Here is a 19,537-nt window from a genome sequence, read left to right on the forward strand (position 1 = left end):
TTCATATTGTTACAGTATCTCAGTTTGTTATCTGATATATTGGATATATTTGTGTTTGGTTATTTGAACTTGGATAGGGAAGGGGGGAAAACCAGATGAGGGGTGAGGGTGGGGGGGAGAGAAATGGGGACCAAGACATGAGAAAAAGGGTATCAATGTATGTGAATTAATTCACCTTATATCTGGCAAAGACAGTGTAACTCTTCTATTAATGACAATAAAAATATATGAAAAAAATATATGCCTTGGAATCAACTTAAGCAAAGATTTGAAGGACCTCTATTGTGAAAACTTTAAAATTCTGAAAGAAGTATTTTAAGCAGATTTAAGGAAATAGAAAAAAATCTTCTATATTCCTAGCTGGGAAGAATTAACATCATAAACATGGTTATTTTGCCCAGAACAATATATTAGTTCAATGCAAGAGCTACCAAAATCTACACAACTTTCTTCAACGGAATAGAGAAAATAATCCAAAATTTCATAGGAAGTAAAGAGACTCAGAATAGTAAAAAATTCCTTAGCCAGAAAAATAAATGGTGCTGGAGGAATGTCAATACCAAACCTCAAGCGATTTTTCAAATCCATAGTAATAAAAACAGCTTGGTACAGGCAAAAGAATAGATATGAGGATCAATGGAATAGAGTAGAAGGCCCAGAAATGAATCCATAGACCTATAGCCACCTAATATTTCATAAGGGAGCTAAAAACACAGCCTTTCAACAAAAGGTGCTGGCAAAATTGGCTATCTCCGTGCAGAAAGCTGAAGCTAGAGCCTTATATATCATCCTGCACCAGAATCAATTCCAAGCAGACCAAAGACCTCAACTTAAGGCCAGATACTGTGAAATTATTTTAGATAGGGTACACAAAACACTAGAGCTCCTTGGAATGGTTGAAACTTCCTAAATAAAGATCCAGAATCACAACAAATCAAAGACTAGAAGAATGGGGTTGCATCAAGATGAAGAGCTTCTGCTTGGCAAAGGACATTACTAATATAAATAGAAAGTCCATGAAATAAGAATAAACCTTTACTACTGATGCATCAAATAAGGGCCTCATATCTAAAATATACTTACAGCTCAGAAAAATTAACCCCCAAAAATTAACCTACAAAACTCAACAATCCAATCAATAATAAATATATAAATAAACGACTTATCAATGAATTTATAATTTATAAATAGATCTTAAATAGATAAAACTGTATTTTTCAGGGTTGGCCTTGAACAGTAGTCTATCTGTCTCCCCTCTTCCAAGATTTTGGGATTACTGTTGCCATGTAAACAATTCAGTACGTGCAAATATCATCAGTATGAATATACCTGTTTTCTTAACTACCATTTTTATATTTAATAGTTTCAAAATATTTTCTTCAAATTTTAGCTTAGTTTTGTCCACTGAACAACAGCATACCCAATTTATTTTCCATATTAGACTTAGTAGCTGAGACATCTCATGTGTATTGTGAATATTGATGAAATGACCCAAGGTGTTTCTTTGGCATACTAGTTTTTTTTCCATATATTTTTATTGTAGTTATTAGAAGGGTTACATTATATGCACCAGATAGAAGAGGCATTACTTCACAAACATATGATACACTTTCTCATGTCTTGGTCCCCATTCCCCTCCATCCCCGCCCCTCATCTTGTTTTACCCCCTTCCCTATCCTATTTCAAATAACCAAGTAAGCATATATTCAATATATCAGATAACAAGGTACAATACTGTAACAATATGAGATTACCAAGGGACAGCAAAAGAGATGAGAGATAACATGGTACATTAAGGACAACAATCACTATTATATGGCTTTTGTTCCTATATCCTAGAGGTCCTTTCATTTAGTGTCATACAGTATGGCCTTATATATCTATATTTTGCTGTATAGAAAACCTCTGCTAGGAGAGCCCAAGTTTTCTACTGGTTATGACAAATGAGGGAAACCATTGAGCCTATGCTCCCCTGAGTCTGGCTTACTTCACTTAATATGATTTCATACTAGTTATTTTTCCCCTGAATATATACTCAGTAATAATATCACTAGATTATATGCTAGATCTGCTATTCTAGACTCCATGCTATTCTAAATATTAATATTAGTTTATATTAAATATTAATTTACATTCTTATCAACATTAGACAAGGCATTTCTTTTTCCTACATCTTCATAAATAATTGTTTTGTGCCAGTGCTGGGGCTTGAACTCAAGGCCTGAGTACTGTCCTTGAGCTTTCTCAAGGCCAGCATTCTACCCCTTGTAACACAGTCCCCTTCCGGCTTTTTCTGTATATGTGGTACTGAGAAATCGAACCCAGGGCTTCATGGCTGTTAGGCTAACACTCTATTACTAGGCCACACCCCCAGCCATGAGTAATATTGTCAGTTTCTTATTTTGAGAATAATAACCATTCTTACTTAAGTGAGGTGAATATCTTTTATGTAAATGAAGTCTTAGATTGTTTTCTACATATTCACATGTGGATTCTTTGTCATTTATTTTACTATCTAGTACAAAGTGTTTAAATAGACAAATTGTAATATTGCTCCCTCTACACAACCTACAATTGATAATATTGTAATTGAGTAATAGTGTTTGCTGGTGGTATGTGATTGACATTAATTAGCTTCTACTTGACAAACTGAAGGAAATGCTGAGGATCTGATTAGATAGTCGTAGAACATATTTTGGTGATTGTCTCATAATTCTGAAGAATCTCTAGATAGAAGAGCCACCACCATCTAACTTGGTTAAAATTTGATTTAGGTATTACCTAAATATCATTCCAGACAATGCATTTTCTGCTTTGCAAATTTGAGGTTACAATTAGTCAAATGAGGTTATTCCAATTATTTAAGTGTTTATTTACTTTGTACTACTGCTTATAAAATATAAGATTAAGAAATAAACTACTAGATATGCCATGAAGCATGAAGCACTTAAATGTCAAAGGGCATTAAAACCCTCACTACCTCTTAGTTCAAATGAAATAACATTTAAGCAAATGAAGGAATGAGGAAAATTCAAAAGCAGATATGAAAACATATGGAGGGTGATAAATACATGTACACAAACATGTTCTCATATGGTGTACACAAGAGAAGATTACAAGTGTAGATTCTTTTCAAACTACTAACCCACAGTTTATCAAGGAACTTGGAACATGTGTTGTTGAGAGGGAAAGAAGGTCAAAGAAAAGGGTTAGGGGACAAACAAATGGAGAGAGGAAATGTGAATACATATGTGCATAATATTCAAGTACATATGTGAAAATGGGCCCATTAGAGATAAGCAGAGATAAGTAGAGGTAAGTAGAGATAAGTAGAGATGAGAGAGATGTATGGGCTTGACAGAAAGAGTGGATACTGATTAAGACCCACTGTTCTTTAAAGTGACACTTTGAATTAAAGACCCAACTGCTTAAACGTAATTGAAAAGCAGTAGTAACTGAATGATATACATGCTTTTCTGTATGTATGCTATAATAACAAAAGCATTGTGCATTATAGTTTTAAGTAGACTATAATATCTTAAACACAATATCTTATATCCACCTTTTATGTCTCAGCTTTAACAGAGCTTCTTTCACATCTTTGTTCCTCAAGCTATAAATCAGAGGGTTCAGCATGGGAATCACAAGGGTGTAAAACAGTGATGTCATCTTGTCTTGATCTAGGGAGTAGGAAGAACTTGGCCGGAAATACATGAAGAGCACAGTTCCCTGGAAAATGGCCACTGCCGTTAAGTGTGAGGTGCAGGTGGAGAAAGCTTTGAACCTGCCCTCAACAGAGCGGATCTTCAAGACTGATAAGATGATGTAACAGTAAGAGATGAGGACTCCTGAAATGGTGCTCAGTTCGAGGAAACCAAAAATGATGAATAATGCCAGCTCATTGACCTTAATATCAGAACAAGAAAGGAGGTAAAGTGGAGGCAAGTCACAGAAGAAATGATTGATCTCATTAGACCCACAGAAACATAAGCGGAATGCCAGTGTGGTGTGGATCAAGGCATCAGCTGTTCCCACCAGATAAACCCCTGCCATGAGCAGGGCGCACATTCTATTGGACATGTTCACTGTATAGAGCAGGGGGTTGTTGATGGCCTGGTACCTGTCAAAGGCCATCACAGCCAGCAGCATGCACTCTGCATCTGCAAAGATGCAGAAGATCAAGAACTGCAGAGCACAGCCCAGGAAAGGAATTGATTTTTTCTCAGCAAATAGGTCCACCAGCATCTTAGGTCCGACAGCCGTGGAATAACAGAGGTCACAGAAAGAGAGGTGGCTGAGGAAGAAGTACATGGGTGTGTGGAGCTGGGGGTCCACGCGGATTAAAGTGATCATTCCAAGATTTGCTAGAACATTAATGAGATAGGCAAGAATGAGCATGGTAAACAGCGTCACGTTCATCTCAGGATTATTGGTGATCCCCAAGAAAACGAATTCATTCCACGAGGAGCAATTTCCGCTGTCCATTCCTCTTCGTTTTTGCCTTTACATTTGGGAAAAGTTAAAAAAAAAAAAAGAAATCAAGTTTAGGTGATGACTACTCCAACCTGATTTTTAATCTCAGAAAATATCTATCTTTAAACATGTATTGTACTGAGATCTGAGAATTATAGTTTCCCCAGGCAGCAAATACTATGAGATTTTTGTGTCCAATAAACCACCAAAGAATAGAAAGTGGAGCTGTGGCTTAAGTGGTAGAGTGTCGACTTTCAGCAAGACATCTAACAGACAATGTCCAGGCCCTGAATTCAAACTCCAATAACATCATACAAAGAAACAGAAAAAATAGATTGCATCTTTTTTTTTGACAATGATAAGAAAAAAATTTAAAAATCCAAAAATGTTTGAGAAAATAATGTAAATCTAAATTTGACTTCAGATTTATGTGTCTTTCTACAAGTTCTTTAATTTTTCTCTGCTATGCTTTTTTCCTGGGTCAGAAAGTTTGTTTGTTGGTTTATTTTTTAATAGAACTACAATTTATCTTTTTTTCATATATTTTTATTGTAATTAATAGAAGGGTTACATGATATTTGCCAGATAGAAGGTGCATTAATTTACGTACATTGATACCCTTTCCAATGTCTTGGTCCCCATTTCTCTCCCCCCACTCCCACCCCTCATCTTATTTGCCCCCTTCCCTAACCAATTTCAAATAACCAAATACAGATATATCCAATATATAGGGTAACAAAGTGAGATACTGTAACAATATGAGATAACCAAGGGACAACAAAAGAGATGAGAGATACCATAGTACCTTAAGGACAACAATCATTCATTATATGACTTTTGTTTCTATATCCTAGAGGTCCTTTCATTTAGCGTCATACTATATGGCCTTATGTATCAAGGTTTTGCTCTATTGCAAATCTCTGCTAGGAGAGCCCAAGGTTTCTACTAATTATGACAAATGAGGGAAAACATTGAGCCTAAGTTCCTTTGAGTCTGGCTTACTTCACTTAATATGATTTTTCTAAGTCTTTCCATTTCCTAACAAATGGGGCAATGTTGTTTTTTCTGACAGCAGCATAGAATTCCATTGTGTACAAATACCACATCTTGTTGATCCATTCATCAACTGAGGGACATCAAGTTGGTTCCATATCTTTGCTATGGTAAATAGTGCTGCAATGAACATTGTTGTGCTGGTGGATTTAGTATGTCTTAGGAAGAGATCAGAACAGAAATCCAATAGTTTATGAAATTTAACAAAAAGGAGCACACAAAAAACTGCAATATATCTTAAGACTAATATTAAAGATATACTGATTATGTACAGGCTATTCTAGATAAAATAATGAGGCTTAAAGATATTCATGTAAACATGAGTAATGTACTTTTGCTGCTACTTACAAATATGTTTGGCTTGAAGGGCTGATATATTAGTTCTAGGGTCTTTGAGAATATCAGTGACGAATAATCATAAATATTATTTAAATTGTCAGGGCCGATCTTTTCTTTAGTATCTTATAAGATAGGAAAAGCTATTCATTCTTGCTTGTCTCAGAAATAAATTGTGATTTTACCACCTATTTTTGTGGAACTCCGGGGCAGAAGACTGGGGTATATCACGATAAATAGTTATATTCCTCATGCACTGGAAATACAATTTGTAGTATCAAATTTTAAAGTAATTTTCTCTTTTCAGAAATGTAAACAGTGTAAAGATGAATGATCCAGACATGTGTGGGGATTTTTTCTTTGCATGTATGTATGTGTTGCTCTGTGTTTTCATACATTTTCACATTTTTTGGCTCCAGTGATACATGAGAATTAGAATGACAGTGATGAGTTATTTTGAACATTGACTCAGCCTAGCTCAAAACAGTGATTCATACTGAGTCAAATGTGAACATAATTGTTACATTTAACATGGTAATTCATGGTTTTCAATTAGGAAAGGAATAAAATTTACGCTATGTTTATACATACACAATCATAAAGTGACAAAAGGCTCCCTTATAAACCCAGGATAAAATAATCAAAATGTCCCTTATTGATATGATTTAAGGATATGAGTCTGCTTAGATTCATTCAACCTCTGAAAGAAATGAGTTCCAGTAAGATGATTATAAAATTTATTGAACTATGTCAAATAGCTAAACTAAATAATGTATAAATCCTTTTTTCCCTGAAAAAAAGTACTCTTAATGTCTTACATATTTAACTTTGGAAATGCAACAACTTACCTGAGATAAGCAGTTCTTTGTGAGTTAGACAGTAACCAAGAAGCATTGTATTATTTCAGGTAGCATTTGGGACTTAAGTATGTGCTTCTGTCTCCCCTGGGCTTTGGTATTATGTAAACGTGATGATTAAACCTCAGGTTCTTTATTTTCCACTGTGTTTCAAAAACATATTTAATAAAGATTTGGCCTCAATATTTATTAGAAAATATTAACTATGCCAGACGACTTTATTGTGATATACCTAAGCATGCATGTAATGAATTTTGAGCCTGTTACTTTTTCTTTTTAAAAAATATTTTTTATTGCTGAGGTAAAATATAGATGGGTTACAGTTACATTCACCAGATTGAAGGTGCATTACTTCTCAGGCATTGATACCCCTTCTCATGTTTTTGTCCCCATTTCCCTCCTCCCACTCCCTCCAATCATCTTGTTTCCCCCTTTCCTATTTCAAATAAACAATTAAACATATATACAGTATACCAGGTGACAAAGTCAGATACAGTAACAAAATGGGGTTAACCAAAGGGCAACAAAGGAGAAGAGAAAAATAACATAGTACATTAAGAACAACAATCACTCAATATAAAGTTCTTGGAGATCCTTTCATTTACTCTCATCCTATATGACCTATGTACCTAGGTTTTGAGCTATTATAATTCTCTGGTAGGAGAATCCTAGATGTGTACTAATTATTACAAATGGGGGAAACTATTGAGCTTATGTTCCTTTGGCTTACTTCACTTAATATTTTTTTTCCAAGTCTCTCCATTTACTTACAAATGGGGCGAAGTGAAAGAAGGTAAAGTGGCAGGTGGAAATTGAGTATTATGGAGTATTTAACAAGCCTGTGAGGAAACAGATTACTGAAATCTAGTAAGACCCTTAAAAAGGAGAAAGAAAATAAAAGTAATAGGCTCTGCTTAACTTTTCCACCTACCACTTTGCCTTCTTTCACACTCACATATCCTTCTGGTTTGGAGGAAGAACTGTTGGGGACCGACTGTGGGGTCAATGACCTTGGACCTGACCTTGGACCTACACAACGGTATACACAAGGAAGTAACTCTTATCAGGATGACTTTAAGCTATGTCAATCAGTTCTTATCATGATGACTTTAAGCAATGTCAATCTGATCTTATCATGATGACTTTAAGCTATGTCAATCAGTTCTTATCATGATGACTTTAAGCAATGTTAATCCTTTCTCAATTATCCTATATGTGATTTGTTTACTATTTTGTATGAATGTAGCCTCTGGCAACTCCCTAGTTTTAAGAAGAGTATTTAAGGTCGGAACTTAAAATAAACGGGAGAGTCTTAGGCGGCAGTCTGGAGCTCACAGTCTTCTTGGACTGCTGACTTGGGCTGTAGTCCTCCCGACCTCTCGAACTCCATCTGTTTGTCTCTCTTCTATTTTTTCCTAGTCCTTGCCCCTATTTCAGGAATCCCAATCCGCGAACCCTGGTTTGCTGCCGGCTGGCCCCGGCAAAGAACAAGAGTTCTTGAGTTCAATCATGACTACCAACACACACACACACACACACACACACACACACACACACACACACACACACCCCACATTACACACTCATGCATCCATCCTGGAATATGAATATTCACTGACATATTAAAGCACCCCCATCCATTTGATAATACTAGTTTCATTCATTTTTATAATCATGGTACTAAGAGCTTTAATTCTAGAGTATTATTCTTGAAACATTGTCAAGATGAAATGGGAAACTAAGTTTACAGTGGAAAACAGATACATAACCTACACATTGTATTTTGTAACATAGAAGCAACATTTGCCTTCTTGAGCAGAATCTAAGATACTTAAATCCTTCCCATATTTAAACATTTCATAGAGCCTTATTTTAAATCATTTCTCCAATTTTAGAAGTTTTCTGTCTGAATAAATCAAGAAAATGTGGCATATATACAAAATGGGACTCTATGCTTCCATCAGAAAAAAATGGCATCGCCCCATTCATAAGGAAATGGAAAGACTTGGGAAAAAATCATATTAGGTGAAGTAAGCCAGACCCAAAGAAATATGGACTCCATGGTTTCCCTCAATTGTAATAGTTAGAATAGTCCAAGAAAAGGATGTGGATCACAATATCTCAACAGCAATATACATATGATCTTATAAGATCATGCAAAGTGAAATGAACTCCAACACATAGAAAGAAGTGGGTTTTCTTTGCTGTTGTTTTTAATGTGCTGGATTAAAGTTATTTCTCTTTTCTTTTATTTTTCCCTTCTGTTTATCCCCTGTCGTCACTGTATTTCATTTTGGTACCCTGTGTCTTGCATATACATTTATCAGAACTGGGAAAGGGAAGAGTAAAAAGAAAATGTAAGACAAAGGACAGAGGGTGAACCAATACAACAGTGATACTCACAAGCCAATATGTTGGAAATGAATTTTACAACTTGGGGGGTGGGAAGGAGAGAAAGTAGGAGAAAAATGTTTCATTTTATATATTATACTATTTGCCTTCCCATTTATTGCTTTAGAACACTAGGTTAGTCTCTCTTCTTTAGCTGTTGTAAGCCTTGCAATGATCATTTATATCAACAGAAATATGAAAGACTGGTATCTTCATCCAGAATTCTTTATCCTATTCCTATCTCCCACCATTATGTCATTATTTATTTTAAGATTACATCACAATCTATGCACACAATATGCTTTTCACTGTGTGTGACTGGGGTGAGAACCAGGATTTTGGTGTTGCAGGCAAGCATGCTACAACTTAACAGCACTCAGTTCAGCCCTTGCAATTTTAATTATATTTTAGTTGGTAATGCAATACATTTAAGCCTTTAAGAATAAAGGTCAACATTTTGTATTACCTATAATTATTTTAAGACAATTTCAGACTTGCTTACTAAATATTTGTCAATATCTGGTAGAGAATGAAGTGAAAAGTAGTAAATACAGGAGAGTTTTTCAGTACAGTTTCTGTTCATGTAGGCAATATATTTAAGGATGAGTACAGTTGAAAGCATGAAATCCTAAATTTTCTAGCAATGAAAATTTTAAGGCTGATTTTTTTTAAAAAAGAATACCTTTATTTGCTATGACTGATGCAGGTTTGCTGCAAAATTGAGATATACTGGAAAGTTTAATTCTTTTTTATACTATAGATACCAAATGCCATGAAATTCTCCATATTTTTAAAAATCTTGCTTTGTGTCTCCTGTCATTTGACTACTGTCAATGGATGTAGACATAACTTTCCCACAATATGCTAACAGAAATGCCAGTGATGCTTCCATATGTGTGTTGTTCAAGTTTACCTTAAGTCAGTGGCTTCTATAGGTTTGGAAAAAAAGGCAAAAAGGAAAGTACATGGCCTATATACCCAACTATTTACTTTAAAGATTAAAAGCTAAGAATGCAGAAACTATGGTGGTTTTATGCCATCATCATCATCATCATCATCATCATCATCATCATCATCAAGTATTGTAAATTACACATAAATGTGTCTGCCACACCTTTACAGAGATAGCAGTGATGTTATTTGCTCCAACATCATCAGAAAGACATGAGTGATGCATGTTTACTGACTAGTAATTTTATGGGGCCACTCATCATCTCTTTTTGATTGTCCTCATCTTGTATAACCCATGAGAATATATTGAAGAAAGTTGAGTTGCTATTACTCCAGTGGAATTTCAGTGAATCAGAGGCTTCTAATTAATAAGCTCATACCCATAGAAGGCCAATATACCATGATCTCAATCTCAGATAAGGAAGATAGCAAGCTAGACTGGACAAAACTAGATTTGTAAGGTATTCATTATTTTTCCTTCCATAAATATTTCCTTTCATATCTCTGTAGAATTCTCTGCAGCATTACTCCTTTAGGGTGTACCCTGATTAAAGGAGCTCTCATACAAGCCCAGATAAAATTTGGTAAATATAATTTGTATAAAGTTAAATATTTTTATATGTGAAAATTATGTAACCATTTCTTTCGAAGATATCTTTCCAAATAGAATCTTAAAATAATACTCTATTTAATATATATTTAAATAAAAGAATATCTTATACCTTGAAGATAACATTTGTAAATTTTCAAAAGATAATATACAGTAATCATGTATCCTAATCATGTATATGAATCTCTTTTTAAATAACTGCTCATTAAATTGCAATTTCAAGTTACATGTCTTTATATTAGCATAAGAGTGAGCTCTGTATTAAATTTCAATGGTTAAAAGACATGCACTATGCAGACAAAAGAACTGACTTGAGTATATCATACATAGATGAATTCAATAGTGGAACACCTTTGACCAACTATCAGAAGTGGTGAACGGTCAAGAGAAGGAGTTGAGGACAACATAATTCATAATACTTATAATAATCGATGTGCATATGTAAAAATGGTACCAAGACACTTGAGAGGATGAGCAGATTCAGGAGAAATGAGGGAGAATTCTGACAGAGAGAGAGAGAGAGAGAGAGAGAGAGAGAGAGAGAGAGAGAGAGAGAGAGAGAGAGAGAGAGAGGTAAAAAGGAAAACTTCAGAAAATGTACTCTCAGAGGATCACAGTCTTTTAATTCATGTCATAGCAAAGCCTGATATGTAGAGAGTACTTGGAACATTTTCTCATAAGGATTCAGAACACATAATTAAACACTCATAACACACCTTTGTTGTGCATCATGCAATATAGTTTAGCAGAATATGCTGAAATTATGTGTGTACATATATCATATCATAAAGTCATCTTTTACTTCTCAACTTTAACACAGCGGTTTTCACATCCTTGTTCCATAGACTGTATATCAGAGGGTTCAACATGGGAATCACAAGGATGTAAAATAATGACATCATTTTGTCTTGATCTAGAGAGTAGAAAGAACTCAGCTGGAAATACATAAAAAAAAACAATTCCCTGGAAAAGTGCAATCACAGTCAAATGAGAGGTGCAAGTGGAGAAAGCTTTGAACCTACCCTCAGCAGAGCTAATTTTTAAGACTGAAAAGATGATATAAGCATAAGACACAAGGATTCCTGAGATGGTGCTCACTTCGAGGAAACCAAAAATGATGAATAATGCCAGATCATTGACCTCAATGTCAGAATAAGAAAGTAGGTAAAGTGGAGGCAAGTCACAGAAGAAATGATTGATCTCATTAGACCCACAGAAACATAAGCAGAATGCCAGTGTGGTGTGGATCAAGGCATCAGCTGTTCCCACCAGATAAACCCCTGTCATGAGTAGGGCACACATTCTATTGGACATGTTCATTGTATAGAGCAGGGGGTTACTCATGGCCTGGTATCTGTCAAAGGCCATCACAACCAGTAATAGACACTCAGAATCTTCAAAGACGCAGAAGAACAAGAACTGCAGAGCACAGCCCAGGAAAGGAATTGATTTTTTCTCAGCAAATAGGTCCACCAGCATCTTAGGTCGGACAGCCGTAGAATAACAGAGGTCACAGAAAGAGAGGTGGCTGAGGAAGAAGTACATGGGTGGGTGAAACTGGGAGTCCACGTGGATTAAAATGATCATTCCAAGGTTTCCCACAAGAATGATGAGATGAACAAGGAAAAATAGAGCAAATAGAAGCACTTTCATCTCAGGATTATTGGTAATCCCCAAGAGAATGAATTCATTTGATGAGGAGCAATTTCCTTTGTCCATTCCTCTTGGCTCTTTCTCTAAATAGTTGGAAAAGTTTTAAAAATTTATTCATTTATTAATTTTGTTTCTGAGATTAACATAATTATTTAAGTTATTAACTGGTTTACAAATGATTTTCAACTCCATAATTTGGCTATGCCTGCAATGCTTCTGATGAAAAGATCACATTCAACTACTTTTGTTTCTCAATCTCAGAAAATAATTCTTTGAGAATGCAACTCTATTGACAATGGCAACAAAACCTTTTTTAATTCAAGAAAGCATTAAGAAAATAATTTAAATCTAGCTGCCACTCATGTATTTTACTTTCTCAAGTCTCTTTAATGTTCCTACTTTTCTATAATTTATTCTTCTATCTGGAAAGAAATGCTTAGGCAACTAATATTTCAACGTATCTTCAAATTAATGTAAAAATTCCATTCCTACAGATAAATAACTGGAACTTGAAAACTTTCACATGAACGTAGTGAAATTCTATTATTCATTAAACCCCCCCCCCCACACAAAATTGTATTGAAAGACTATTTTGTTGTTGAATCATGTTGGATGTTATTTCCTAGGGTCACTGTTCTATCTCTTTAGTGTGTTGTAAGAAGGAACATAATGTTTTTTTAATTATATTTTTCTGTTTATTTTGAGACTCTGCAGTTGAGAGCTGAGGCTCCAAAAATAAATTATGGAATGAAGTTGAAATGCTACACATTAAAAGCACAATTTAGGAGGCCAGCCAAAGATGGTGGGGCAGCACGGCGTCCCGCACGTAGGACCCTTCCCTCCTCACCCCCCAATGCACACTCGCACTCTGTCTTGCCCCCCACCCCACCCGCCCTGCCCCAGATCATGCAGCCTGTGGTGGCCCCCATGGCAGAGAGAAACGGTAGCCAGGCACCATTGACTCTTAAGTGCCCTTGTTCTCCCTGTCCTGCCTGACTCCAGAGGAAGAGTCCCGTTTCCTGCCAAGAGGGGTCGGGGAGGTGAGTAGTGAATTCGGATCCTGGGAGAGGGGAGTGATGTTCCCGCCCTGCACTGCAGCGAGGTGGCCGACACAGTTGATTATGGAAGATTCCCACAAGAATAACACCTCAGAAACAGCATCTCAACCCGGTTCAACAGTTCAGGGAGCTCATATTTCTCATATTGTTCAACAGGTGTGTTTATCAGAAAGGAAAGAATCTCAGGACTCATCTGACAGCATAGGATCCTCACAGAAAGCCCACGGGATCCTAGCCCGGTGCCCATCTTACAGAAAAAATTTGAAAGACCTCTCTTCAGAAGATACACGCAGTAAAAAGGAGAAAATCCTGGAGTTTCTCCTGTCACATCTATGTCTGTTCCAACTTCCATCTATCAAACTACCAGAGGACAATACATTGCCATTGCCCCTAACAGAGCCTTACAACTGGCCAGTCCAGGCACAGATGGAGTACAGGGCCTGCAGACCCTAACCAGGACAAATTCAGGCAGTGCTCAGCAAGGTACTATACTCCAGTATGCACAGACGTCTGATGGACAGCAAATCCTTGTACCCAGCAACCAGGTGGTTGTACAAACTGCGTCAGGAGATATGCAGACATATCAGATCCGAACCACACCTTCAGCTACTTCGCTGCCACAAACTGTAGTGATGACGTTTCCAGTGACGCTTACATCTCAGACATCTAAGACAGATGACCCTCAATTGAAGAGAGAAATAAGATTGATGAAAAATAGGTAGATAGGGGGCTGGGAGTTTGGCCTAGTGGTAGAGTGCTTGCCTAGCATGCATGAAGACCCAAGTTTGATTCCTCGGTATCACATACATAGAAAAAAGTGGTGCTGAGACTCAAGTGGTAGAGCTCTAGCCTACCCAAGGACCCAAGGACAGTATTCAGGGCCTGAGTCCATGCCCCAGGACTGCCAAAAAAAAATCTCAGCCTACATAATAGAAAGCCAGTCCTGCTGGATGCTGGTGGCTGCTCACCGATCAAGGTGGTGATTACTCAAAGTTGGAGTCACTGTGACAGTTCCCAAAATAAGACAACAGGAAAATTTGCCACATTAAATGAATGACTTTTCCTTTTACAGGGGTTCTAGCATGCAGTGCAGTTCGGTAACTTTTATCCTTGGTAAAACTTTGCCTCTTCTTTATCAACTAAATCTGTAATATTCTCACCCCCTTGGTCAGCATTCATACTATCTTCACCAGAAGTAGGGCCCATCTTGAGAGGCCACTGTCAGTAGGACTGTCAGTCCTGGAGCTTGAACTCAGGGCCTGGGCACTATCCCTGAGTCTAGGGTCAGTGCTCAGGCCCCGAGTTCAAACCCCAGGACTAACAAAAAAAAGATAATACGTTTGTTTTGAATCTGAATCCCTGAGTTTATGTGTGAATGTGTCTAATGCAGTAGTTAATTAATGCTTTTCTATCATGCGCAAAGCCTTGGGCTTGATCCCTAGCACTAGAAAAGAAAAAAATCCTGCATACTTAACATAGAAACATGAATGGGACAATATATAAAAACAGGATATAAAAACGAGTACTCCTGGCTCATGCCTATAATCCTAGCTGCTTAGAAGGCTGAGATCTGAGGATCTTCAGCCAGTCTAGCCGAATATTCAGAATAAGCAGCAGCAAAAAAAAAAAAAAAAATAAGAGATGCACCTGAATTGGTAAAGGGCTAGCCAAGCAAGCACAGATCCAAATTGAAACCCCAGATCCACCAGAAATCAACAAAAACCCAAAGTATGAAATAATTTATATGTGACTTCACAGATGTTCTAAGAAACTATGTGCAGGACTGAGCATTAAGGACTATTTGTAATTCAAATGTGTCAAAAGATAACAGATTCATAATGTCACTTTCATATTTACTCAAATAAAACTTAAAACAAACTCATTAAAAAAGCACAATTTACATTATATCAGATTTTAAGAGGACTTTTCTCACTTCAAAAATAAAAATAGTGCAAAGATAAAAGATATAGATATACACACTGTTTATATGTATATGTCACTGTTTATGTGTATATGTCACTCTGTGTGTTTTCATATATTGCCCTGTCATTTAGCCTTACTGGTGATATATTAGAAGCATATTTGTGTGCATTGACTCAGCCTAAGCAGATATGACGAATTATTCGAACAGTCAAAATTACACATTATTTTTAATATCTTATTATGTTTATCAGGAAAGAAACCAAAATTGAAGTCAGGTTTGCACCTACATAATCCTAAAATGAAAAAGGGCCTTATAGTGGCCTTATAGTGGCTATCATTAAAATGTTATTTATGACTATTAATAAAGCTGTTTAATTCATCCAAGTTGAAGAAGAAAGGACTAATTTTAATAAGATGATCTCAGAATTTATTTAATTGTATAAAGCAGCTAACATAATTAACTTAAAATTTATTTTTTGAAAAGAAAGTTTCTGAGCCTTATATATGTAAGGTTGGAAGTCAATGATTTTCCTGAGAAAGCAGTTCTTTGTTAGTTGGACATGAAGCAGAGAATATTTTATTATATTAGGCTGCATTTGGACCTAAATCTCTGCCGCTACCTCCCTTGGGCCTTGTTATTCAAACATAGCAATTGCATTTCTAGTTTGGAATTTTCCCTTGGGTAAACAAAAACATGTTTAGTAAATGCTTATCTTTAACTATTTTATTAGAAAATATCACTTATACAAAAAGAATTCACTGTGATATTTCTATTTAGGTATATTTGAACCAATTACTTTTAAAATTCTCTTCCTTTTAAAAAATATTATACTGGCTTTTAGTGTTTTACTTTCACAAAGACATGCAAATACTTCATTCATTTTCAATTTCAAATTCCAGCTTTGCCTTCTCTTATTCTCCCACATTTTTCTGGTACCTATCAAGAACAAGAATTGTTTGATTTCAAGCCCTAATATCACACACCAACACACACAAACGCCTTGTCTATAAATACAGCAACATTGTATCACATTTCCTCATATTCTGCTACTAATCTTATTCCTTTTCATATTTTTTATTTCTAAAGTTTTAATACTTGAATTTTGTTTACAAAATTATTTATACCAATGTGAAATTGGAAACTAAATTCGTAAAGCTTATAGTGTCTGCATATTTCTTTCTATAAAAGAAACTATTCTATTCTTCTGAACCAAAGCAGAACCTTAGGATACCCAAATCTTCCCCATGTTTAAACAGTGAAGAAAATGTCTTTGTTAATCATTTCAGCAATCTTTGACATTCTCTCCTTCAACTGCCTAGTTAATATGTGTTATTTTCACTGAAACCAAAGGTGCAGGCTGTGAAATTCACACTCAAGTAAACACTCTTCTGGATTTTGGTATACAGGTAAGATGATGAGCTATATTCCCCCAATATCTAATACTAGTTCTATTCATTTTTATAATTTACTGCTATCCAAGTACATCTTAAGTCAACAGCTTTTCTAAGTTTGTGTATATTTACTTTAAAAATTAAAAGCTAATAATGTTAAGGAAACTGCATTCATGAAAACATCTATGTATCGATATCTGTCTTTATATGCCTACCTACTTACCTACCTATCTACCTACCTACCTACTGATCTACCTATCAATCACCCTTTCTTACCTATTATCATCTCTCAATCTCTACTTCCTGGCAGCCATGAGTTCAGGAGATTTGCTTCACCATTCTCATCCTATTGTGATGACTATATTGTGTTCCTCATACTCAGGTTTGGGGAAGAGAAGGGGAAAGCCAAGAAAATGATTAAACAAAGAATGAACAAATTCAACAGTGATACTCACTAGCTATTATGCTGGACATGAACTTTACAACTCGGAATTTAGGGAGGTCTAGATAGAAAAAAGTGGGAGAAAATGTGGGTGGAAATGTCACCATTCAAAAGGAAATCTACTGCAACCCTTCTGTACCTTCTTTCCTCATGACAATGTGCACCTTTGTATGTTTCCATGTATGTATAATGTTTTGATATATGAGAACTGACATCTAAGTTAATTATATTTCTTGTGGTTTTGACCTAGATAATTATGGTGTGTGTTTCATAGGAGATGCATCTTCACATACCATATTTTGTAATACGAAAGTTGAGAGAACTTTCAATAAATACAAAAAATGATTCCTTCAATGTATGCATGGAAAAATGTATACAAGCTCCTTTATGAAAATAAATTTTAAAATAAAATTAAGCCAAGCTCTTCTAGCTCATGTCTACAAGCTTAGCTATTCAGAAGCCTTATATTGGAGGATCGTAGTTTGAAGCTTGCCAAAGGAGGTCTAGAAATATCATTTCCAAAATAACTATTAAAAACCTATCACCTATCTGATATAAATATATTTTCTATGTGATATATTATATTTCATGTATTTATATAATATGCTGCACATATTATACACAGATTGTGTATACAATTGTTTAATATAATGCAATTAAAGCAGAATTCTTTAGCCATAAGTGCACTCAGCCAGAGCCTTGAAGTTGAGTGCAAAACACCATTTTGGGGCATTAGGCTTCAAATTTCCTGAAGTAAGCTTAAGTAAATAATTAACTTACTCATCCTTCACTTTTTTCCAAAATCGTCATATTATCAAACCTGTTATTCTTAAATCAGGGACACAGACACTTACTTGAGATGAGAAATGCAGAATTAGATGAACATTTATCAGGTAGTAATTGATAATACGAGGTGATATTTGTGAGTTTAATCTCTGAAGTGCCACCTTTGACATTATGTAATCATGTCATTAACGAGACACAGGCTTCTAAATTGTACTCAATGCTTTCATCCTGTCACCACATGTATCTCTTTCAGTATACTTAACAGTGTTGTGAAACTTCCTGCCATCCTTGATCTGCCAAAGCCTCATTTAATTTTTCTCAGTGGATTTTCATTGTTCGTTTATTACTTTCACTGAAAGTCTCCTTTACCCCACAAATGGAACTGTTGCTACATTTCAATGGCAATTTGAAATAAAATTTGTAAACTAATTGTGATATAATTAATATAGCATTTCTTTGGTTTCCATCATTATTATCATTTATTATTTTGGGGGGGGTGGCAAGGAGAACTGGATTTTCTGCATACATAAGCTGGTTTATTTGGAAGGTAAGTGGTGATCACAGTAGAGAAATCCCTCCATCTGCCCTGCATTTTTCCCTTCTGAGCAGTGTTGTGTTCTCCCTACACCATTCTCATTGATTCAGCATGTTGATTAGTTTATTTCCCCTGAAAGTAAATTTAATCTCCCTATTAGCTTCCATGTTAGAATCAATAAACTTTATATTTCATATATCACCTCTAGGTATTCCCTTTGGGTCTCTTTAAAACCTATCCTAAAGCCCTGTGACTTCTGGAAATCCCAATAAACCTCGTAGTGGACCAATTTATGAAGATTAACCATGGAAGAATAGCCAAGTGAGAATACCTAGGATAGCATGGTATGCCATTTCTGTTTGTAGGATGGCGCATAATAGATTTTTTTAGATGTTTGGTGGCTTAAGTATAACTACTGGGGTCGGGGGAACAGATATTTCAAGAATTACAGAGAATACTGTACAAGTGGGGAAACTCCACAGATTACAAGAAAGAACATATTCACACAAAACATCAGTGGTCATGACTCATGTCTCAGCATCATTGATGAAAAGTCTGTGTTACTGATTCCCAGTGGTAAATCTTTTCACTCGTCATTTACGTTCCGTATGGGACTAAATAAGACCAGCAGTGGGAATAAAACTCTTTCAAAATAACAGACATTCCAAGTTGAACTACACACTTGAAGACAGAGATGTCTTCAGAGAAATCCCTTGAGAAAAGTTGGACATCAATTACCATGTTTCAGAAATGGCTCTTTCCATTCCCAAGGTTCTTGGTGAGTACACAAAAAAGGTGGCAGCGACAAAAATGGGCAAGTAAGTGCTACCTAAGAACAGGAAGTTTCCCGTCTACACTGAGATTTGGCAAACTAGTGTAATCTGTACAGAGAAACTTCATCTGGTGCAAATCTAACTAGCCATGGCTACATTTTTTTAAGTGTTGTGGAAAACCAGCGGATGCTACTGACAGAAAAGCACAGTGGAAAAGATAAGAATCATTAGTCTATATCATCACTATCTGACCATCAACCAATCTTCTGAACAGTGCTATTGTTCTGTTTGCTCTGAGGAGACA

At 35.8% G+C, this 19,537-nt stretch overlaps 1 protein-coding gene and 2 pseudogenes across 1 annotated transcript; 1 reads left to right on the plus strand and 2 right to left on the minus strand.

Annotated features, from left to right (window-relative positions):
- Nucleotides 1-3,552: 3,552 nt before the first annotated feature.
- Nucleotides 3,553-4,509, minus strand: LOC150052751 (olfactory receptor 5W2-like). Its single transcript, XM_090348823.1, has one exon. The coding sequence runs from the start codon at nt 4,483-4,485 to the stop codon at nt 3,553-3,555; it is 933 nt and encodes a 310-aa protein (XP_090204949.1). The 5' UTR covers nt 4,486-4,509.
- Nucleotides 4,510-11,462: 6,953 nt separating this feature from the next.
- Nucleotides 11,463-12,390, minus strand: LOC150052752 (olfactory receptor 5W2-like; annotated as a pseudogene).
- Nucleotides 12,391-13,445: 1,055 nt separating this feature from the next.
- Nucleotides 13,446-14,104, plus strand: LOC150052753 (cyclic AMP-dependent transcription factor ATF-1 pseudogene; annotated as a pseudogene).
- The last annotated feature ends 5,433 nt before the right edge of the window (nt 14,105-19,537 follow it).

This window comes from Megascapheus bottae, chromosome 16 (genome assembly GCF_031878675.1).
Source record: "Megascapheus bottae isolate mThoBot1 chromosome 16, mThoBot2.hap1, whole genome shotgun sequence".
Classification (NCBI taxonomy): Eukaryota; Metazoa; Chordata; class Mammalia; order Rodentia; family Geomyidae; genus Megascapheus; species Megascapheus bottae.